Below are 24,826 nucleotides of genomic sequence, written 5' to 3'. Positions count from 1 at the left end.
CAAGAGGCTCGTGGGTCATTGTGTTGCGGCATGAAACCACGGATGCCCCTAACTGACCAATGAGTTTGCGTGTTTTTATCCAGCTTTGGTTGCTTTAAGGCTGCAGTGTGAAATCAGGAGGTTTATCAGGTAACTGCCAAAGTGTGATGGTTTATTCCGAGCACTCTTGTAAGTCAGAACAGCAAAGTGAATCCAGTGAAATAAGCCTAGTGATGCCACAAGGTAAACATTAAAATAGGCTGATCTGCTTTAAAAATGCACCAACCCAGATAACATTCAACATGGGGCCCTTATGGTTCCGATATGAGATCTCCATAAACTGGAGGCCATGAACTTTGATCCCTACTTAGACATGCTGAATATGGGACCCTGCAGGAAACCTTGTGTGTAAGCTGGAGAGTATCACACAAATATGCATGGTTGGACATTTTCATATGGGGCTAATATGGCCCCAGAGGGGCATTTGTATGTGGGGCCGTCATGGGCATCCCCACAGAGCCCAAATGGAATCTAAATATACTGACTCGCTTTAACTACGCACCAACATGATTCTGTGAAACTATCATGATAACAAAAATATCCATGGTTAGCAGTTAAGGAAGTTCCATCACCAGACATTCCATACCATACCATACACCGACATACCATACCATACACCGACATACCATACACCGACATACCATACCATACACCGACATACCATACCATAAACCGACATACCATACCATACACCGACATACCATACTATACCATACACCGACATACCCTACCATACACCGACATACCATACCATACACCGACATACCATACACTGACATACCATACCATACACCGACATACCATACCATACACCGACATACCATACACCGACATACCATACCATACACCGACATACCATACCATACACCGACATACCATACACCGACATACCATACACCGACATACCATACCATACACCGACATACCATACACCGACATACCATATCATACCATACACCAACATTCCATACCATACACTGACATACCATACTATACCATACACTGACATACCATACTATACCATACACTGACAACGCTCAGGGCTCATCGAACACTTCCGGGGACCACTTTAATAAAACTTTGTCACATTTCTCGTAACTTCGTCACAGGTGTCAAGGTTATAGTGCCATAAGGCGGCATCATTTAAGAGAAAAGTTACGAAAAACTGATTGATGCAGTTTTGTGAAAGTTGCCTCAGAACAGTAGCTGCAATCGTAGGTCAACGAGGAGTTATCAGCGCTGATAATGTAAATTGTCGACTTGATGCTGTTGGTTTACATGCCCAGTACATGTACATTTGTATAGCCAAGTCGCGCGAGTGAAAATCCCGACTTCTTTTCTTTTTCATTTGGCATTTTAAGGGTGGGGGGTGGGGGATATAAGACTCATCTTTCGGCCTTTTCTTTTCGGAAGTCTCATACATGTACCACTACGATTGATCATGTCCTCCGTGATGAAAGGGTGTTTACGATGAGAAATCTGGTCCATATTTTCTCAATCAGTTGAGAAAATGTAACTTTACAGTATTCTGCGTTACTGCTATATGAAGCCACACTTGAGTATGGAATAATATCCAAATTAGTTGTAAAAGTATAGCGATTGTCTCCTGTGGTCTGCGTTTTACACATAGAGAAGCCAGCATGGCTGATGGCGAATTGACTGCCGTGATGTCACAAGGTCAACGGTGACTTGATCATAAAGGGGTAAATTTTGTGATGTTTGATCGCCAAATTCTACCATTTTTCCTCACTTTTCCATGTTTTAAATGATCAAAATGGCTTCAGGGGACATTAAACTATCTGCATGCAGCTTGGAAGGCCCAGCATTGGGGGTCTTCTTAAAAGGACAATAAAACTTAAATATCAAATACCATGGAAAAGAGCATGCATTTCCTCGCAGGTGCATGCCATAAAAGAAATTCTAATAAGTACTTCAAGTTGATAAATTATAAATAAAGTCAGCGCCAAAATCTGCTATGGACGACTCCATTTTTCCTAAGAACTAGTCCTGAAGTCTTCTGTGTTAGGAGGAGGATTGTTGTCGGAAACCGCCAAAGTGCAGTTCATACATTTCCAGTAGAACTCTTCTTCCCAGAAGGTAGCGAACAGTACAGTTCATTTTCCTCCTGACGATGGGGAAACCGGAATGTTGGACATGGGTTGAGTTCACAAGAACAAGCCTGCAGTTTAAAAAACCCTCATTGGCTGAGAGCCACCCCCTACTCCCCTCCACCCGGCATAAATTACAGGTGTTAAAGATGGAGGATGGAATGGACTCATCGATTTATGCCAGCTTTGCCGTTTTCAGGCTTTACGTTTGTGGCAGGGAAACATCGCAAAATTATGCAACAGGCACCACCAGATAGAAAAAAATGTGCCCCTTTCAGCATATAGTGACATTTTTTTTAAGGTTTCTTCTCCTTTAACGCTAAGGGGGCTTTGTGCAAGTGAGCCCTGATGTGTGAAATACAACAAAACTTACTCCCTGGACACTCGTCTATTCTGACTGTCAGTGGTAGTCGATTTGCAACGTATTTAATTATAAGTAATATTCCATTTCTGCATCATTTACCTGGTGATGCAGAAACCACAGTAACTACAAGTATCCAGTCAGTAGACTGGCCACCGAGGTTTTAACAGGATATCTCCGTAAAATTCCACCAAGTGCAAGTAAAAACAAGTCTTCAAGATGTTTTCAGTTTTGTTGGCAGATCATTAATTTAGTTTTCTATCTAGTCAACAGATTGGCCACTGAGGTTTCAACTGGACATCTCCATAAATTTCACAGTGCAAGCAAGAACAAAAGACTTAAGGCGGATTTTAGTGAGATGACGGAAAATGATTTATTAAGTTTTATTGAGCATTTTGTCTTAAATACATGTGAATCCTATAAATGTCCAATCATGATTTCTTTAAACTGTGTATCAAAGGTCTAGCACCCATTTACTCCACAGATATGCATGCACAATGTATATAACCTCTTATTTTTAAATTTTGTTAAGCAGAGCCTAATGCACTAAGCACATGCTTGACGCACCTTTTTCCAGAAATGGTAGCCTGTACTGTTTTCTTGCTACCAAGAAGCTACTACAGTAGTGTACTGTAGTGGTAGCTCCTCATCACTGTGACATCCCCAATACTAGCAAGAACATGTATCTGAATTTTCCAGAAATCCAGTAATTCTGTAAATTGTTTTTATATGCTTGGTACATGTATCATACTTCTATAAAAGCTCTAAATGATTAAAAGAAAATAAATAAACTAATAAAACTAAACAAAAACCATTACACAGTTAGGGACCTTCTGAGCCAGCATGAAGAGCTTTGTCTAAAATAGATACAATTACAAGTAAATTAAAACAAAGACCAACGGTTACCTCCACTTCTAAAATGTAAAGACAAAGAAATTACATGCATACAAAGCAAGTATGTAAACTAGGCAACATTAGTTTTCCAAAAAGGCTTACAAGATAGTGCTAGAGTGCATACCATTTCTCTGACACGAGCCATGAAATTACACAGGAGCATCCATGTGGAACTTAACTTGCACCAATCAGACCATCATTTTCAATGGAGATTGCAATGGCCTCAAATCACACTGTCCCCTTTATCAGAGTTCATGGTCTCATCTACATGTACCTTCCCAAGGTGGTTCATGGTGGACTTCAAGACCATATTTAATTGATAACTGCATCCCTTAGGTCATCATTCTGGTTTAACATCTCCTTCTAAATGTGGAATGCCTTACTTGTTTTTCAACCCCTTTATGGGGTGTAGAAAAATACTTTGCACAGTGCTATGAAACTTGCATCTTTAGTGAGCCAAACAAATTGTTTTGTTTAGCATCATTTTCACAACAACAGTATGCATAAAATCCTCAGAGGAGTGCTTTAGAGGTTAAAATGGTTGAAGACTTGCAGAAGGAGCTTATACTTTTTTTTAACAGCAATTTCTGCTGAACAAACTAGCCCTGATGGCAAATTTGGCACTCAGCTTTTCGACAGCTATATTTTCATATCTAGCAAAGAACTGAAGGCTCTGATTCCAAACTTTAAAGGTGACAGTATGGCCGCGTGAAATGAAATAATTCTATCTCAAATTGACGATTTTTGATAGCTTTTAATTCTGCGAATGAAAGAGTTCTGAATGAAAACTTAACTTTTTATAGGTTAACAATGATATTTCTATTTAGTTTACTTTTTGGTTTTGATACAGTTTGATTAGTTGTGGTGAACAAACATTTACCAGAAATAAAATGGCTCCAGATATGGCCTTGTGTATGAACAAGATGAACAGGTCCTTGCCACAATCGTGTCAGCATAGCCTGCATGTAAAATCAGACTAAACTGTACACAGCAAAATATTTGCCCCACATTTTTGTTTTCATTTGCTTTTCATCAGCTACCTGAGCTTCCATCAGGATGAGACATCAGTAATATTGGAGTTTATGCAGGTGTGTACGTGTTGTACAAAGTGTGACTCAAGTCATGATTTGAATACTTATCCTTATTTTAACTGGTGTGGAGCATATGTAAGTACAAATCTACTCTATAGCAGTAAGTATATTATCAATGAATGTGATGAAAACTCATCACCACATCTAGTAATACTAAACCAGTGCTTAATCACATTATTTAAAACCTCTCAAAACTTGGAAGAATAGATCATTTTCTCCCAAAACCTAGACATCACAATCTCATTCGTTCATGCCTGATGCTCAAGAAAGACCTCGCGATTCTCACAGAACAAAATAGACAACCTCGCTGATTCTCACTGCACGGTATTCACAACTCGGGACCATGCACTTATTCCAACCTCACACTTTTGAAACATATCACAATTTCACTGATTTCCACCTCATAACTTTGAAACGCAGGACAACCTCACTGATTTTCACCTTACAACTCAAACACACCACAACCTCCCTGATTTCCAAGTCACAATATGTACAGACCTTAATGTACAACGTGGGATTTAATAACATTGTATTAGCTAACTGCTAACACTTTTTACAACTACTATAAGTATGTACAGACAACAAGCATTGCAAAAATGAAACAAAGAGGGTAAAACTCACACAAGATCACAGCCACAGAGTTATACTCTCAGCAATATGTAACATTTTGTTGTGGAAATATATGCAATGTTTTTTTTTTCTTTCTTTCTTCTTTAAGTCACAGCCTTTACAAGTATGACCCACTAAAATGATTTTATTTGCTGAAAATAAAATGGAGCTCTTCAACTTTGTGCAGGGGAGTGGGGGGGGCAATCTTTAAATCATGGTTGTTTCATAGAATTTAGTTCTTTGTGTTCGGCTCTGGTCATCCCAACTGGGCAGTAAGTAAGCCCTTTGCCCTCAAGCAGTTCAAGTACACACTGTCCACACTGACGTTGTCCATTTTCTACACCATGTTTATGGTTCCTCATAAAGAGGCACCACATGGAAGTCTCTTACTTTTGCAAATACCAAACCATCTTCACCTTGCACATGAATAAACAGGATGGGAACAGGGAAGATGCTGCAAAAGTGCACAAATTTGTTTCCTCTTTTAGCATAAAAAAAAAAGATCGTAAATAATGAGGTACACAATGGCAGTGGCTCTGTCATGAAAATTGCACATTTGAGCAGCTCACAAACACATTTCACATCTAAAACGGCATAAAAAATCACAGATTCTGAATGGTCAGTGGTTACACCCATTGATGGATAGTCACAGATTTCTCTGTCAGTGATGCCAAATAATGCTGGTTGTTAATGTCCACTTCACACATGTCCACAACAGCGCCCCCTACAGGCAACTTCTGTAATAACTGGCCATCACTGCCATCCCAAACGTGCACCTGCAAAGGAATGGGCTCATGAAACGTATCAGTTGAGACTGCACATGATAATCAAATTTTCAAAAATCTCCCCACTGCGACAATTATTATAAATGATCCAAAATTTTGCCCATGTTTAAGTTGCCTAATTCTGAGAGTTCTATAAAACACAGAAAGGTGTATTGAGCTTTATCTGGAAGGTATGATGATATCCTACTGGGAAAATGCAGTTTGCATTGGGCAAGAATTTAATACCATTTACAACATTTACAACATTCAGAACTTTACCACATTTAGTACATTTATTACTCTAAAAAGGGGAAAAATGAAAATTTCAACTAAAACTACAGCCCATCTATGTGTGACCTTGCTGATCTGATGCATTTGCACACAAGATTCAGAGTGAAATTTAGGGTAAAGAGTTGTGGGCACATCAGATGTCTTACCGCGCCAGAAGACTCGTCCCCTGCACAGGTGAGCACCCGGGTGTTGTCAGATGGGCACGGCATCAAAAGTGTCTTGGACAGGATCTTTTGGGAGCGGCCTCCGTGGAAGGTTTGAACAGCATTACTGGAGCACAGGGTCTCTATGTCTGATGGGTCCGTGCTGATGTCCCTGCAGGTCAGCTCACTAATCTGTAAGTAACACATATACAGCACTGATTGACAAAATTATTTACATGCACATGTATTGGGTTTGTGTCTAATGTTGCACTCAGGGATTTCCTGTTTATATCACAGCAGATAGGTTTTGGGGGTAATGGAACTCCCGTGCTCTAAGTAACCAAGCGCCCTTCACCAGGACCGATTTCACAAGCCACATTTCACAAGTCACAAGTCACTTTATTTCACATAGAGTCAAAATACTCTATGATTTTATAGCTTATTTTCGGAATTACAATTTTGACCTCCTCAACAATGTTACATTAAAACAAATGAGTCTAAATTACACTTTTCATCACCAAAAACAAAGGACTGAGACTATGTTTTACATTTTTGTCAGAAATGGTGATTTTCAACTACTGTGTACTTTACAGTTAAGCGATACCTAACCTAGGTCACATACCTTGAATTAAAAGCACATGCATATTTAAGAAAAGTGTATATTTTGGAGAATCAGTCCCCAAATGGAACATTTGTGGCTGTGAATTGGGAAACAGGCCAATGGGAATAGTCCAATATTGGCCTCTGGACAATAGGTATATTATGTCCTGGGCAATTTTATCTCTTATGGGTCGTGAATGAATGAATGTATGTTTGGGGTTTAACGTCATACTTAACAATTTTTCAGTCATATGACAAGGAGTCATTAGGTGTGTTTACATATATTGTGTCTTCTTGTGGCAGGGCGAGTCCATGCTGCGAAAGTGCTGCTGAGACTGAAGCATCATGCCAAAGACACCAGACATGACACCTCACCCAGTCACATTTCACTGACACCAGGCAAACCAGTCATGTTTACTTGCTCTAACATATCACTGCTGAGCGCCAGGCAAGGCTGCCTCAAGTACCATTTTGAAAGTCTTTGGTATGACCCGACTCAGGTTTGATCCTACGGTCTCCCGGCTTTGAGGCGGACCAACCATTAGGCCACCAAAGCGGTCAGGAATCAATGAGAACTCACCACGTGCCTGACAGTCGGATGCTTTGCTGTGGGCCGGAAGCTTGTCAGTATATGTCTAGTCTGAGGCTCAAAATTAAGACTTGTCAGGTTGCCTAAAAAAACAAAAATCCACAAGAGAGAAAATCAGCTGTTGTTAGTAGCTTTGTTGATTAATCAGTTCACATAGTCTGAGGTTAATCATGCTGTCCAAATCCTTGTGCTTATATGTACATGTGTGTACATTTACCCTAAATTCGACCAAAACAGAGCTTTTTTGGAGTCAAATGTCATGACATATTACTTCTGGTGCAAAAATTTACATTTTCTCAGTAGGATACCATCCTACCTTCCAGACAACTCTCTAAGCACCTTTCTAAAATCAGTAGAACTACCAGAATCTGGAAAAATGAGCAACTTTGTCAAGGACAAAATTTTACGTCATTTAGGGTAGATCTCACTTTTGTACATGAGCAAATGTGTACAACTAGATCCCATATCAGGGCCAAAAACAAGGACATTTTGATACCCATTAGGGGTGCCCACATTCCTGGATACCATAAAAAAAAGCTAAAACTATGGGGAATACTGCCTGATAAATTCAACTTAAATCTTCCTTATGTTCATTTGTACCAACTGTAAAGTCTTACAGTAACTCTGACTCTAAATTTGATGTATACGGCATTAATTTCTGCTTTCTTAATATTTTAGCCCAAAATTAGCCTGCTATATGGTTGCCCAAATTAACCTACAAAATGGATGTCTTAATTAGAAAGCTGTATCTGGCCCTGGATACATGTACACATGTGTACAATTACATACCACATATGCATACCTGAGTACAAAACGACCCAACATGTGTACATTTACATCAAATACACATGTGAATGTGTACAACTAGATCCTACTTATATATGAATGTACATGTTGTGTATTATTACATAAGAGTGTATGTGTACAAAACCCCACCATAGTGTGTATGTGAACAAATACACATTACGTATGTGTACATGTGTGCAATTAGATTCCACATGTACATGAGTATATGTGTACAATTAGATCCTCAAATGATCTTCATCTGTATACGTACAACTTAGACCCAAAATATAAGAGTAGAGACTGACCATCCGCCGGGAACAGGTGTAGTTTATACTCCTCAGACTTCCTCTCATAGAACGTGATACGGTCCAGCTGACCGACCAGCAACCCGCCAGGCCTAGATACAAGGGAAGAGCACTCTAAAGTATCTCACCAATCATGTAAATGGCATATCAGCTAACAACTGATACACATTTTGGTTCACATACTTCTTTACAGCACTTGTGTTCTCAATTCATGCTTCACTATGGACTACTTTTGAACATGACATTCTCTCCTTTTAGCAGCATGAAAAGAAAGCCCTGATAGCTGTGGTCTATCTCGTTATTTCATGTCCACTGACATCCAGCATTTGTGACATCACCCAAGCTTGGATCTTAACAGTTAGGTTATAAATGCCCAGAGCTGTCTCTGTCATTTGAAATATAGATTTTGTTCAAGAGATAAACTCAGTACATGTTTTTCGATCTATACCATAAACATTGACTTTACTTATTCATTTAATTAGTGTTAAAATGCTATCAACTTTTTTTTTTTTCAATTAATGGAAGTTTAATAGAAGTAAAATATGGCCAAATGGCCAGATGTGCATCATCCATCCATTAATGTCAAAAAGGGCAAAAAAATAATCAGTTGGGGACAGTTCAGATTCCCTGCCCAAATCTGGGATTGAACCATGGGTCCTACCTACTGAAAGACTAGCATATTAATGAAATGGCCATGCTGAAGCTGAATGAATGTTGATACCTGAACAAAGACTGTTGATCAGCAGGGATGTATTGTAAGGACACGACAGGTGCCCGGGAACCCTCAGTGTTTAACTGCTGGACGAATTCCTGGGTGTTACGAATGTCAAACTCCAGAACTGTCCCATTCTGTTGCCCAGCGTAGAAGTAATTCCTGTCATCAGTGTTCCAGACACAGCTCCACACTGGCATGGTTGTTTCATAACTAAGGTAGAAAACAACAAGAACAAGTGTTTTTACTGACTTGAAACTCAATGCCCAGGTTTGAATTCAACCTGTTTAGTTATCCGAAATATATCTGGTTGGTGTCCTGCATGACATGTCATACTCAGACATACATCACCCATACGTGTTTGATGACAGTCAGGGTTATGGTTCAAACGAGTTAACTTTAATTTAATGAACAGATACAACAGCCTAGTTTCAGAATTTTGCTACATATACAGTAGAATATGATACACTGCTTAGACTAAATTTCTGTGCAATCGATATATATCTCATGCAGTTTTTAGTAAATTATCTTGCACTCAATACATGTACCTGCTACATCTGTCCTTACTTCTCATTTCACGTCTGCATCAAGAATAAATTTCCAGCTTCAGTGCATTACACTCACCTCTGTATAACCGTGCTGCTCATTAGGTTGGACAGTTTGACAGTTTTGTCCATGGCACCACTTAGTAAAAAGCCATCTCCAGTCACAGGGTGAAAACACAGGTCCCGGATAGGTTTGGAATGAACAGTCATATACTGGGTGGTTTTGAAATCCATCACATTTAACTGAAAGAAACATTCATGTGTGTTAAACTTTTCAACTAATTTGGAAATATCTCTCTTGTATGTCACAAGATTGCATTTAGCAGTAAAACATGATAATTACACTATCACTTTGGACTAGCCTTTTAATTAATATAATAATTCACCTACACCTGAAAATTTCCATTTTAATAAATCATGTAATCCATACAGCATGAAAACCAGCTTCTTTGGCAGCATGTTAATCCATCTAGTTTTGCATTGAATACATTGATTAAAAAAAGAAATAATATCATCCATAGTAAATGAAAAAAAACCTTACAGAGAATTCTGCCCAAGGAACAAGGTGACTGACCTTTTTGACCCCAAATCCTGGGAAGAGTGGGCTGTTAGAGGGCTGTGAGATGACAAGTGTAGCATGGGAAGCACTATAACTCAGGACCCTACAGCCCCCAGTCTGCAACAACAGCAGCAAAATATTATGGTAGTATTTCATCAACAGGTATACTTTTCATATATTAAAACTGCATGAACACAGAACAGTTATACGCCCAAAAAGGTGGACCCAAAACAGAATGTTTTTATTAATGCTGTTTCCATCAACATGCGATGGCATTGGGACAAGGGGTGCGATTGTTTGATGCATTAGCTGTAATGTTTTCCACGTTTCACCTGAAAACTTACCTCTCTACTTCTACTACCCACACCCACCATCGATCCATTCAAGCCATAAATTCTTATCCGATGCATTAAAAACGTGACAAGTTCCATTTAGTTTACTCTCTGTTTAAAGTGCACGTTAAAAATAACACTTCACAGAACATTCATAAAAACACTGCAGTGTGTTTATGACTTGATACCTCCAATATCTTGATGACTTTGAAAGGTTTAAACTGGCCCTTGTTAGCCTGTGATGAGTGACCAGATGTGGAGGGGGTCAATCCAGGGTTAGATCTGAAACAAAAATAGCACAAATGAGGCATATATGTACATGCCTGAAACAACACTCAGTCTGCTCTTTTTCCTTTCAGGAAAATATAATTCTGAAATGTAAACTGAGAAATAGTCAAAATCAAAGACTAATAAATTAGACACATCATAAAATTACATGTACGTACCACACTAATTTATTTATTTATTTTATTGGTGTTTTACGCCATATTACTGAATATTTTACTACTATTCAGTGAGCATTATGGTGGGACGAAACCAAGCAAAGCACAGTCAAAACCCATGACCATCCGCAGGTTGCTGTCAGATCTTCTTAAGTACTGCGTGAGAGGAAGCCAGCATGAGCTGGACTGGAACTCAAAGCAACCGCACTGATGAGAGCCTCCTGGGTCATTAAGCCAATGCTAACATTGAATCATTTGTAAATGCAGATTCATCTAGTCCACCACACACACATTCTTACAGGTGTAGACTCTACATTGTACTTTGACTGACAGACCTGTACTGCTGCAGCTGCTGCCTGGCCTTGTCCAGCTCAGACCTCAGTCTGTTGCACTCCTCTATGGCCAGCTGGTAATGGAGGCGTGCCTGAGCCCGTGCTAACTCAGCCTTCTTCCTCAACTCTTTCTCCTTTTCCACTTGCTCTAGAGCTCGGTCTCTCTCAGTCGTATCCAGAGTCTGACAATGCAAAATCGTAAGCACATCTGAGAAAGTAAAACCACGAAGCAGCATCCTCAGACTTACCTACCCTTATCTTACTGGCATAGAGGCTCTCTGGTTATTGTACCTGATGAAACACCGACATTCAGGTAAGATGATGTTAATTTTATTTTGTGTTTCACAGGCGAGCCTACACAAAAAAATTCAAACATGGAATTAAAAAAAAAAGAAAACCCTGAAAATCCACCTTTTTATTTTGTCCGATATTGATGTTTTTATTGTTGTCCAGTTTTTCAAGGGTTTCTCGCAAATAGGTCTTTAACGAGAAAAACTTCCAAATTAGACAAGTTCAAGTTTTATTTTTACATCCTCCAACAATGAAAACAGATTTACTCTGCTCGTAAAACAACAATTAAAACTGGTCTGCCCGAAATGAACTGTAATATGCCTGTAAAGGATGACTAATGGAAAAACACCAAAATTATATTAAACTTATTTATTTATTTGACAGTGAAGAATTACAAGATGGCAGTCAGTTTTATGGATGTACGCAACTGGTTTGTCAGGGGTAAAACACCAACCTTTGATAAGTCACTCACAAACTTGATGTGCACACCGTATTTGCAGAATAAAAGTCATCTTCAATGAAGCTTCGCGCTAGCACAGCGTAATGAACCAGGAGCCTCTCACCAATGCGGTCGCTATGGGTTCAAGTCCAGCTTATGCTGGCTTCCTCTCCGACTGTACGTGGGAAGGTCTGACAGCAACCTGCGGATGGTTGTGGGATTTCCCCGGGCTCTGCCCAGTTTCCTCCCAACACAATGCTGGCCACCATCGTATAAGTGAAATATTCTTGAGTACGGCGTAAAACACCAATCAAATAAATAAATAAATTCAACAAAGCTTAGATTACGAAATGGCCATACGAGTATGACTGACCCACAACCAGTGGAAACAGAGAAACTCCATAAACCAGATCTTACTAGTTAAGCAGCACATCTACAACCCAGGTTTGTACAGTTGTTATTCAAAATTTGATGGCCTAGCTGAATCTTACCTTAAGACTTTTAGCATAGATAACCCGAATATCCAGTCTCTTCGCCTTGGCGTTACAATGTGGACATTTACCCCCATGCCCACGTAACCATTTCTCTATACAGCTGAAAAATAAAAAAATAAATTAAAAAAAAATCACCCCAGAAATGACTGAACAGAATGCTGATTATTGGATTAAAAATTATTGTGAATCAACGACAAATGTCTATGATCATGAAAATTTTCATGAATAAACCTACCAAAAAGCAATCTATATGTTATTCAACTATATACTGCTAGTAACGTTTATTTGAAACGGTATTTATTATTTATTTTATCGGTGTTTATTTCCATCATCAGGAATATTTCAAAGCAGAAACTAGACACAGCCCGGGGGAAACCAAAGACCATGTGCAGGTTGCTGAAAGACCTTCGCCCAAATGAGATATGAAATAAAGGTGATCATAAACATTGCTGTACATGTAACTATTTGTGGTGTGTTGGTTTTTGACCGTACAGTACATGAACACAAAAAAATTTTTAAATATGTACCCACCACAATCTCAACCACTAACTTCTACAAAAGGCATACATATTTGAAACATAGATTCAAAACCCAATTTCCCTATATTCACATGCATACTTAAACTGACTTGTTAACACCTTAATCAATAGAAAAATATCAGTGTTAACTGTTTACCAAGTCAAAATATTAAGCACATCAACTTCAGATGAGGAATTAATCAGCATTTCAGGTTGCTCACCTTTGTCCAAATAGATGACCACATCTGAGAGAGGCCAGTCTGTGTTTACCAGAGTTTGTCCATGGCTCAAAACATATTGGGCAGCTCTGAAACAGGCATCAACCAATATTAAATAACCCTTCTATGGAGACACAAAAAAACACACAAGCCATTATAGATTTCCATGTTGATTAAAAAAAAAAAGACTATTAACTTGCCTATGTGCTCTCAGTATTGTATTGTTAACATTATGATTTACAACAGCCCCATGCAGTATGTCCACTAACAGTAGACCGGTTCCATAGCTGACATCGAGACAGTGCTGCCTCACTAAACACTATTCCAAAGACAAACATGAGAGCCTACCCAGCTGTGGTATATCCTCTTTCACATACTAAATGCCAGGCAAGGGAGTATTAAGATTTGGAAACGATGAGATCAACAGAGCAGTCTAAGTAACTGTTTTGGGACTTTTTTTCATATGCTCATGTTGTTGTAAGTGTAATAAAAAAAATAGTCGCCAAACATTTCTGACAAAATGTGACATGGTACACTAAGAATTTTTTAACTCTTAGAGATAAAACAGTTTAATTTTGGCACTCCCTTATTGATAAGACTAAGACACACTTTCATCACTTGGCCAGCAAATTGTGCTCCATGAATATGTACGTATTTGATTTATTTATTTCATTGGTGCTGGCCATTGTCATATAATTGAAATATTCTTGAGTACGGACTCAAGAATATTTCAATTATGCGACGGTAGCCAGCATTACGGTGGGAGGAAAGCGGGCAGAGTGCAGGAGGAACCCATGACCATCAGCAGGTTGCTGGCAGACCTGTATTTGACACAAACCACTGCCCTTAACCAGATACTTGATAAAACCCTGGATATAAGGTTGTAGCTGAAGCAGCGAGAGCTGGGTTCAAACACACAGTCTCAGTATTCACAAGCCTGATAGCCCGAGCCAGTCAATACTACATCATAAATTAATCTTAAGTTTTGACAAGAACTTACATCAGCATCATCCTCATCCTCCTCAGCACTAGTCGGTTTGAGAGGTGACATCAGTTTACGGCGTTTCGGCGTTCGGAAGTCGCCATGAGAGCCTCGCGTGTTGGCTTGAGGCCTGGCTGGGGAGGGGATTACAGCTGGCAGAACAGCTGTTGTTCCACCAGTCTCTCTCTCTCCTAAGAGCGATGCATCTTCTTCAGGACTAGCTGTAGAGGACGCTTCACCATGGGAAGGTAACTCCGGGGGTAGTGGAGTGGCGGGGCGACTCGGTGGGTCATTCTACAAATAACAAAATTTTTAACAGAATATCTAATAAAAAAACAACCTGTGACAAAATTTTGCTAAATTAGTACAGACAGAACAAGTTAGCCATAAAATCCTCTGAAGTTAACATACATGTATTAGCAAGTCACTAGTCTGCCAATGGTTTGCTGTTTGTGCATTTGTGGAATCATGTGAAGTATAGTGTATAACTGTAAGACGAATCCAGCTGGCTGCTTATCATATCTACATGACACACACATAATTCTGAGCCGGTGATGTTTTGGGAATGGTAGAGGGAGGCTACAAGCCTAGTGGCCATCTAGTAAAGTACCAATGGAAACCTTGATTAGCCCAAAGGGCGTTTTGAAATGCATAATAAATGAGAGTGGCATTGATACAATACATAACACTGTCCTTACAAGCCAGCAGATTTCAGTTACAGTTATATCAAGTCAAAGCTCCTCTTGGAATTACATGAACATTTACAGCTTATTATTGTGCTTCTAGAAACTGAAGTTTTTGTTATGAAGACTTTTTTCAATCACAGCAAAAATAATGCCACCAGCACTATTATTTATAATTACTTGATTGTTCTGTAACATCATACTCAAAACTGCTTTGTTGGGTGAAGGAGAGAGTGCCTGTGGGTTAAACATAGACAAAAACTGCTTTGTCAGGGTCAGGAGAGAGTGCCTGTGGATTAAACATAGACAAAAACTGCTTTCTGGGGTCAGGGGAGAGTGCCTGTGGGTTAAACATGGACAAAAACTGCTTTGTTGGGTGAAGGAGAAAGTGCCTGTGGGTTAAACATAGACAAAAACTGCTTTGTTGGGTGAAGGAGAGAGTGTCTGTGGATTTAACATACACAAAAACTGCTTTGTTGGGGTCAGGAGAGAGTGCCTGTGGGTTAAACCTAGACAAAAACTGCTTTGTTGGGGTCAGGAGAGAGTGCCTGTGGATTTAACATAGACAAAAACTGCTTTGTTGGGTGAAGGAGAGAGTGTCTGTGAATTAAACATAGACAAAAACTGCTTTGTTGGGTGAAGGAAAGAGTGCCTGTGGATTAAACATAGACAAAAACTGCTTTGTTGGGGTCAGGAGAGAGTGCCTGTGGATTAAACATAGACAAAAACTGCTTTGTTGGGTGAAGGAGAGAGTGCCTGTGGATTAAACATAGACAAAAACTGCTTTGTTGGGGTCAGGAGAGATTGCCTGTGGGTTAAACCTAGACAAAAACTGCTTTGCTGGGTGAAGGAGAGAGTGCCTGTGGATTAAACATAGACAAAAACTGCTTTGTTGGGGTCAGGAGAGAGTGCCTGTGGATTAAACATAGACAAAAACTGCTTTGTTGGGGTCAGGAGAGAGTGCCTGTGGGTTAAACATAGACAAAAACTGCTTTGCTGGGATCAGGAGAGATTGCCTGTGGGTTAAACCTAGACAAAAACTGCTTTGTTGGGGTCAGGAGAGAGTGCCTGTGGGTTAAACATAGACAAAAACTGCTTTGTTGGGTGAAGGAGAAAGTGCCTGTGGGTTAAACATAGACAAAAACTGCTTTGTTGGGGTCAGGAGTAAGTGTCTGTGGGTTAAACATAGACAAAAACTGCTTTGTTGGGGTCAGGAGAGAGTGCCTGTGGATTTAACATAGACAAAAACTGCTTTGTTGGGGTCAGGAGAGAGTGCCTGTGGATTTAACATAGACAAAAACTGCTTTGTTGGGGTCAGGAGAGAGTGCCTGTGGGTTAAACATAGACAAAAACTGCTTTGTTGGGTGAAGGAGAAAGTGCCTGTGGGTTAAACATAGACAAAAACTGCTTTGTTGGGGTCAGGAGAGAGTGTCTGTGGGTTAAACCTAGACAAAATCTGCTTTGTTGGGGTCAGGACAGTGCCTGTGGGTTAAACATAGACAAAAACTGCTTTGTTGGGGTCAGGAGAGAGTGCCTGTGGATTTAACATAGACAAAAACTGCTTTGTTGGGGTCAGGAGAGAGTGCCTGTGGGTTAAACATAGACAAAAACTGCTTTGTTTTGGTGAAGGAGAGAGTGCCTGTGGGTTAAACATGGACAAAAACTGCTTTGTTGGGGTCAGGAGAGAGTGCCTGTGGGTTAAACATAGACAAAAACTGCTTTGTTTAGGTGAAGGAGAGAGTGCCTGTGGGTTAAACATAGACAAAAACTGCTTTGTTGGGGTCAGGAGAGAGTGCCTGTGGGTTCAACATAGACAAAAAATGTTTTGCTAAGCAGTTCTATACATGTAGTTATACATTAATTGAAGTTTTCGAGAACACATTCCACAGTGCATTTTTTTATATTGAGTTGAGATAAATTTCCTGAGGAGTGCAATTTACACCCACACATTTTTTTTGCCATAAAACACATCGACACAAACAAAGTGCTCTATTAATTTAATGACGGTCAGGTCTTGCTTTAAGAAAAACGCCAGACTAGAGGTTATTGGCTGCGACATGCAGATCACTCGCCTTCTCACAATATCTAATCTGAAATGGAACGAGGAATGTATTTGTATTCTTCTACGCATATTCATGAAAATTATTTACCAACTGGACATTCGCATCAGCAGGCTCAGCGTTATTTCCATCTGCGTCATTAGCGTCTGAATCGGCCGTGTCCTCTACAATGACCTCCACCTCTTCACCAGCAACATCCAGGATCTCCACATCAGAGTTATCTTCTCCTGATGCAGTCTCATCATCCTAGCCCATTCAGACACAAAGCATATGATAAGCCACAAAGTAAATTTCACTCAAGGACTGATGAATTGATGTCCTTTAAAAACAACGGGATTGGCTAATGCAACTTTTCAGCATGTCTGATCTAGAAATAACGCAATTTAATTACAGAACAGAAGATGATTTACCAAACAAATGCATGAACAAAACTGTCAGCACACTGTTTAGCTGCTACTGTCTGCAGTCCTAAACACTGCACACTTTACATCCACCAGGTGCACAAGCTTTGTTTCCACAACTGCCCAAATTGAAGGAAAGATAATGTGTTAAACACATTCATTAAAAGTTGATAAGATCTCCGTGGAAACGTTATGGAAGTTTTGGTTCCTTGCACTTACATCAGCAGCCAAATCTTGCACAATCTCTGCCTCATCCATGGCGGCCTCTTCTCCTCCACTAGTGTTAGCTTCTTGTCTTTCTCTAACCTCTACCTCTCTAGCAACAGTTATCTCCCCCTCACTCAGCTGTGGCAGAGAATTTGCGGCCTGTGTTGGCAGTGGCGGTGGAGAAGGGGGAACAATCTCCACCACATCATCGTCACTTAAGTCCATCAGTCCCTTTCTGCGGAATAAAAACCAAATACATGATTATTAAAACCAATGAAGTATAATGGCCAACATGTTTTGCCTAGTAAACATCTACTGCCAACATTTCCATTTGTTATATTGGAATTCAAAACATATCTCGTATAAAATAAGCTTTGACTCTGAAATAATTTTAAACACTGAACAGTGTAACATGCTTCCATACATATACTTATTCTAATGTTTGAAACACTCAACTACATTCAAATTATTAGAGCAAATGAAGACATATTTATGTATCAAGTTTCTAGACAAGCAATGATAAGGACAGGTTATGTAGATGCATGGCTACAGAAATAAAGAATGTTACATAGTGATGTTTCAATGAAACATTAGTGTTGCCAAAGACTGATCTGAAGATGGTAAATACATGGCAAAACATTTCATGTTAACTCAACGGTGAATCTTAGAGCAGTAATGTGCTCACTGGAAGACCTCAAAAAATTACAATTTTAAGTCATTTCCATACAACTGTATAAAACAACATGTAATAATCTTCACCATTTTGGGTGACCTTCCTTACATTAAGTGAAAGTATTTGAAGCTTTCAAAAATTCTGGGTATAAATTTTTGTAAGGCATTCACATTCTATTGTTTCTAAACCCATAGTAAATATTCTGTGTTTAAAAAAATTACTCATGTGCACACACGACACATAAGAGTTAAAAAACGAAATGCTTTCCTCCAAATTTTTATTAAATCTATAGTACACAAGATTAACCTATCCTGAAAATATGTGTGAATTCATGCACACATGCACATAAATTTTATGACATGCATGCCATATTTAACACAGACGATGTGGGCAATGTTCCCTGTTCTTATGTATTTATTTCATTGGTGTTTTAAGCCGTACTAAATATTATTTCACTTATACAGTAGCAATGGTGGGAAGAAACAGAGCTTGGGGAAACCCACGATCATCGGCAGGTTGCTGAAATCTTCCCACATACGGCCAGAGATACTCTGTTCTTAAAATTGTACATATTACCGTACATATTTCCTGTACACCTCAACATCATGTAATTTACAAACTGACATAATGTACATGAACGAAGTGAAAGCATATCAATGTACAGCAAATAAAGGCTATGAGGAATATACAAAAATGTCTACCCTATGAGTGCTGGAAATTAAACAGAAGCTAAGGCACAATACCACAACACGTAATGTGGCTTACATTTTGCACTTAAGGCCTGCACAACCCACAAGTCCTTTACTGAAGCATGCATTGGCTCAGGAGAAATGTCAACATCAAAATTCTACCATCCACAGTTCAACGTCACACTACTGGTAAATAAGCTACCCATGCTAATGCAGCTGTCAAAAGCATGAAGGGTACACACATGGTGCCCAGTGGTTAATGCAACAGTTTCCGCTCTACTGATCAGTTAGGGGCAGGCTGAAGCTTGTCCTGGATCACCTAGCAGCTGTACCTGTAATACACCACTTCACCTCCCCCACCCCCACCCCCCACCCCCCCTAACACACACACACACATCACAACCCGTCCAGCTGGCTGCTCAGACGCAGCACCTAAGACCAAACGCTACAGCTTGCTTACTCACTACTTAATTTATGGATGACTCATTATAACAAATATGCAAAGGAATAACAGTCTTTCAAAAGGCAATATATCCTTAACATAAATCGATTAGATGTACATGTGAATAGAAAACTAGTACTTGCAGACCTAAGTGAAACATTTTTTTTAATGTGATAACCACCTCTTTGAGACACACCTGTCTGTTGGTTGGTCCGTTGCTTGACATCCTAAAGTTTAAACATGGACCCTTCACTTCATGAGGGGCCCCATTCCATGACGACATTGACTTTTTTGCAGGATCCTGTGGCTTTTTGAGAATTGGAGCTTGTTTGTTTAATCAAGAAAATAATTAAGTTCAACACTATCCCAAACTATGATATTGTTAGAGTTTCTTTACAATCTGATAATGTATTACATGCCTATGTACAGAGTCACAACAAGCTTGAGGTTACGTCAAAATACCATGAAAAACACACCACAGACTGCATAATTTCTTTATCCAAACAGGTGGAATTGTAAACTTTTTGATATATATGATGTCAAAGCTTAACAAAGAATACAAACTTTAAGCTGATCCTGTTAGAAGATTCAATTTTACAGAGGCTTTAAAATGCATAATTTATAAACGAGCTCTTAAATATGATAACATGCATGTGGATGTACATACACCAGTTGAAGCGAGATTTCCAGTAAATATCCTATCTCGGATTGCCCTGTTTGCTGTGTCACCTACATGTTGTTAACAGGGCATAATGTAGTGCAGGACTTTACAATTATCACCTGTCACTTAACACTGTAAATATAAAATCATGACAAGGCCACATCTGATAAAGAGTTTGTATCACAAGCTCATAACAATAGGCCAGTAGCTGGATTCACATGCTGTACATAAATGTAGGTTTACACGTACTTAACTACATGTATCATGACTGTTCAGCCGTATGTGGGAAGGTCCTCTAGCAACCAGTAGATGGTTGTGGGTTTTCGCTCGGTTTTCTCCCACCATAATGCTGGCCACTGTCGTATAAGTGAAATATTCTTGAGTATTGCGTAAGACACCAATCAAATAAATAATTAAACTACCATGATGATAATGTCTGCAATACTGGTTACTATGATAATTACAAAAATTTAAAGCCACATAGTATCCATCAACAAGTAGAATAAGTGTCATGATGTTGTTTTATTTTATGAAATATTTTGGTAGCGGTACTCAAATTTGCATATGCAGATTAGAAAGAATATTTGTACAAAACATTTATTTTGATCATTATTATTTATTATATATTTTGACAGCTTACTTTGATGATTGATTGTTCAACATTTAAATACCATAAGTAAATGAACTGCATGTACACATACAAACATCTTCTAAGAAAATAATTTTCAAGCTTCGGTGTATTGACTCATTAGCAACAGGAACTGGCACCCAATGACCGTGACAAAGAACTATGAATTAAAGGCATGAAATGTGTTAAGTTTTATTTATATCATTGTGCAATTTCAAGGAAGTGGATAAAATACTAGAAACCATCACCTGTGTGTCTGAAATTATTAATACTAACATGACAGAAAGTTATCTTTGTGATGACCTGGGCTCAATTTGAGGTCATCTTTTTTAATTTTGGCTCTTAAAAAACATTTTGACCCCTGCACTCTCTGATACAATTTGCTTTGTAGGAGCCAATTCAGAGTCTCAGTTACTCTTGTTATGTAATGGGCAATTTTTTTTCTTCAGTAACCTCGAAAGGCATTTCTGCAAGACTGCTAAACTGCAACAAAAGTATGCCTTGCCTAAGCTGACTTTTATGTATGGTACATTTAATCAAGGGTGATCAAGGCTGCAAGATTTAACCTACGAAGACCTATCTCTACTGTTAGCCAATTAGTGTCAATTCCGTATCCCTTTAAGCTACAACATGAATTAATCCTGGTGATGTACACAACATTACACTACACCATGATGAAAACACCATCTCTAACTGAGTCAGTGGTGGGATTTTATCCACCGTCAAACCATATGTATACATATCCTTATATGAGACAAGCGTGCACTAGCCATAATGGCTCCTGAAGATGCTGATCTTATACACAGTATGACCTGTCATTAATATGGATTAAGGACATTTTCCCCTTCGGACATTCCACCCTATGGACAACTCCCCTGTGAATATTTCCAACTATGTAGATATAACTACAAGTTATTCGATAAAATATAAGGTGGATTTTATATGCACATTTATTGTTGTCATGGTTGTCATGCAACATAGTAGATTTAATGGATGGATTCAACAAATCTGATATCGCACAACCCCTTCTTGTGATGCCACTTTTCATCCCCTTCCGGTGAAAGCAGAAAGACTGAACATTTGTGAAACAAATGTGTGGGACATCAGCTTGACCTATTGGCAACAATACTGCTTGTGAATGGTCAATTGCGTGTTCTTGATTGACAGTTCGGGAAGGTTTATTGCATGTTCCCCACACTTTTGGATTTTGCAGCACATTTTGTCACATTAATCCATGAAACTATGACTTTCTTTTGTAATCTTGGGGATTATGCATGATTGCTGATTTCATTGTGTAACACTGTTATTCATTGTGTTCTTGATTGACAGTTCGGGAAGGTTTATTGCATGTTCCCCACACTTTTGGATTTTGCAGCACATTTTGTCACATTAATCCATGAAACTATGACTTTCTTTTGTAATCTTGGGGATTATGCATGATTGCTGATTTCATTGTGTAACACTGGGTATTGCCAGTCAACATGAGGACTGGAGATTACAAACACAGGTTTGGTTTATCATCCAACCATGCTGGCCACTACATATTAATGTGATAGCCTATGATATCAACTATGACATTTAGTCCATGTTATGCATATTAAGTCGTTTTGTCTGTCTTTTTTTCCCTTGAATTTTCAGTTACTGAGCAAAAATGTCAAAAAGATATAATTGTGATAGACTTTAATAAATATGTCTGTGGTATCAAATTAGAACACAGATATAGGGTGATCATTTCCAAGTTTTACATGTATATATTTAGGGGAATTGTCTGATGGGAAAAATATCCATAGGGGAAATGTCTACAGCTTGGAAATGTCCTAGGGGAAAATTCAAAAGTGAGAAAATGTCCTAGAGGGAATAAGCCCAATTGGAATTTCAGGAATCTCTGGAGTTCATGCAGGGTTAGGCGAGATGAGGTGGGAGGCTCGCGCACACTAATGTAGGTAAAAGGTGTGATGTCACGTTAGTTGCTTGACTGCATATATATCTTGCACAGATGGGTCTGTCAACTTAACATTACTGTTGGTAGGTACACTGAAATCATGTCTTTTAACCGCAGTGGTTGGCGTGGCCCTTTTCACCCCCCCCCCCCCCCCCCCCCCACACACACACACACACATCCACTCTATCTCGCCTAAACCTGTGTGACTTGGTAAGACTCTTGAAATACCGATTGGGCTTATTGTCCATAGAGTGAAATCTTCAAAGGAGAAATGTCTGTGCCCTCATGAACAACAGCAGCTAGGTCCTATCAATAGTAATACAACAACCAACTGAAAAAGTCTAAGATCGATCGCTTCGTTTGTGATCCCGTGGCCAGAAATCATTTTAAGTTGCTGCATTCATCAAAACAAACCAACAACTTTAAAATTAATTAAGCTATATTTCAATGGGTTTGCATGTATATTTCCTGAGATATGAAATGTGTGTACGCAAATGATCCAAAAACTAACCGTTGATCCGTTTTTCCCCAAAATTTCTCATGATCAACATCACGTTGTTGTTGTATGCTGAAAGGAAAATAGAAAGGACATCGCCCCCACACTGAAAAAGTAACTTAGAGCCCTACACCTGTTTTATTGCACTGGTTGTTATCAGGATATCCCACATAAAGCCTTCCGTAACAGTGCACGTTTCTACCTGAATTTTCTGTTTAACCCTTGGAATGCAAAACCTCAAATTTTCCGCCATTTCCCATAACGCCCATTGATAGAAATGAGCAGATAAACGAAACGGACTTTAGGTGAATTTATCTCTATCTCTTTTTTGAAGGGCTTTGTGCTACTAGATAAAGTGGTGATATCACCGTGATAATTCCATAAATATATAAACAAAGCGGTGCGAATTTGGTAAAACTGTTTTTTATTAAATGTTTATTTTATTCTCCCGCAACTAAGCCTGAGCTATCGACTGATCTCATTTAGAGTGACCTCCCGTGAAAGAGCTCTTCCGTGTGTAGTGACAGATTGACAAGGCCGCTTTTTGTAAAGAAACCATGGCGAGTGTAAACGAAAAAAATGATGTGGTGATTCCAGTGGCACAGGTGGAAGAATCCGTTGTACTCGCACATTAATTGCTTCTTAAAATGCAGAAAGACTGTGTTTTATTGTATTGTCAGCCTGTTACCAACATGTGATAAATCAGTAAGATGTAGACTGTACAATACATTTTTTTTAATACCTTAATTCTACATGATCTAGGCTAGATGCACTAGATAGAGTTCTATGATGAGTGTCAGAATTTTGAAACAGCACATTGAGTCAATCTAGATGAACTAAATTTCTTACCGCTCATTCACTGTCACTGTCAAGTATCAGTCCATTAATAACCTGTATGTGTCAGTGCTACTGTCTTTCACGTGTATTTTACATGACAAAGTATTGACAGTGACACTTTGAAAGTTCCATTTTCAAAACTCTGCTTCTAATTCATTCAATCTATCATTCTAGTTTCAAAACTAAATCTAACTTCTGAATAGATCTGCTCCACTTGCTATCGGTGAAACTTCATCGTCGTCCTGTCACTGACAGTGAGAGTAACTTTGACATTATGGAATCCTCACTCAATTAAATGACACATATTCCATAGTGACAGGGAGTTTAGATGACCTCATTTTGCAGTTTGGAAATCTGTATCTCTAAATCAAGTTGCACAGTGTTGAGAGATGCAATTCTGTTAGACAGATTGAATGTGATCTCCTTAGTAACAAATGGCGTGGGTGAAGAAAAGGGTCCTCCCAGTATTATTGCAAAGGAAAATGCCTATTTTTATCTGTGAGTTGGATTTGTATAGTTTTCAGTTTTCCAGATAGTCTGAGTATTTCTGCATAGCTTTCGTGAGGAGACTTTCGTGAGGAGCTTTTGACAAGGAAAGGGGGTCACATGACCCCCAACTTCCTACCCATATTACAGAATGAAATCCTTTCTAAGTATTGTAA

The 24,826-nt window shown here is 39.0% G+C and overlaps 1 protein-coding gene across 2 annotated transcripts; it reads right to left on the bottom strand.

Moving 5' to 3' along the window:
- Positions 1–1,429: 1,429 nt before the first annotated feature.
- Positions 1,430–23,498, bottom strand: LOC135475162 (E3 ubiquitin-protein ligase rfwd3.L-like). 2 transcript variants are annotated; one of them, XM_064754946.1, is made up of 15 exons: positions 23,343–23,498; positions 17,809–18,031; positions 17,279–17,434; positions 14,464–14,739; positions 13,467–13,552; positions 12,725–12,827; positions 11,507–11,685; positions 10,917–11,010; positions 10,412–10,513; positions 9,917–10,080; positions 9,302–9,505; positions 8,581–8,672; positions 7,481–7,572; positions 6,304–6,492; positions 1,430–5,878 (listed from the first exon to the last, which is right to left on the bottom strand). In XM_064754946.1, the coding sequence occupies exons 2-15, from the start codon at positions 18,019–18,021 to the stop codon at positions 5,729–5,731; spliced, it is 2,100 nt and encodes a 699-aa protein (XP_064611016.1). In that variant the 5' UTR covers positions 18,022–18,031; positions 23,343–23,498; the 3' UTR covers positions 1,430–5,728. The 2 variants fall into 2 exon arrangements, with proteins under 2 accessions (XP_064611016.1, XP_064611017.1); XM_064754947.1 differs by lacking the exons at positions 1,430–5,878; positions 6,304–6,492 and having other exon boundaries at positions 6,509–8,672.
- Between the last annotated feature and the right edge of the window lie 1,328 nt (positions 23,499–24,826).

This window comes from Liolophura sinensis, chromosome 9 (assembly GCF_032854445.1).
Source record: "Liolophura sinensis isolate JHLJ2023 chromosome 9, CUHK_Ljap_v2, whole genome shotgun sequence".
Lineage (NCBI taxonomy): Eukaryota > Metazoa > Mollusca > Polyplacophora > Chitonida > Chitonidae > Liolophura > Liolophura sinensis.
This window is presented reverse-complemented; position numbering and strand designations above follow the sequence as displayed.

Excerpts from the sequence above, each read along its gene's own strand:
- LOC135475162 (XM_064754946.1), bottom strand. The coding sequence starts at position 18,021 with ATGGACTTAAGTGACGATGATGTGGTGGAGATTGTTCCCCCTTCTCCA. Across the intron at positions 12,828-13,466 it reads GGTCATCTATTTGGACAAAG|CTGTATAGAGAAATGGTTAC; the intron begins GTGAGCAACCTG and ends TTTATTTTTCAG. Across the intron at positions 6,493-7,480 it reads ATCCGACTGTCAGGCACGTG|ATTAGTGAGCTGACCTGCAG; the intron begins GTGAGTTCTCAT and ends TGTTACTTACAG.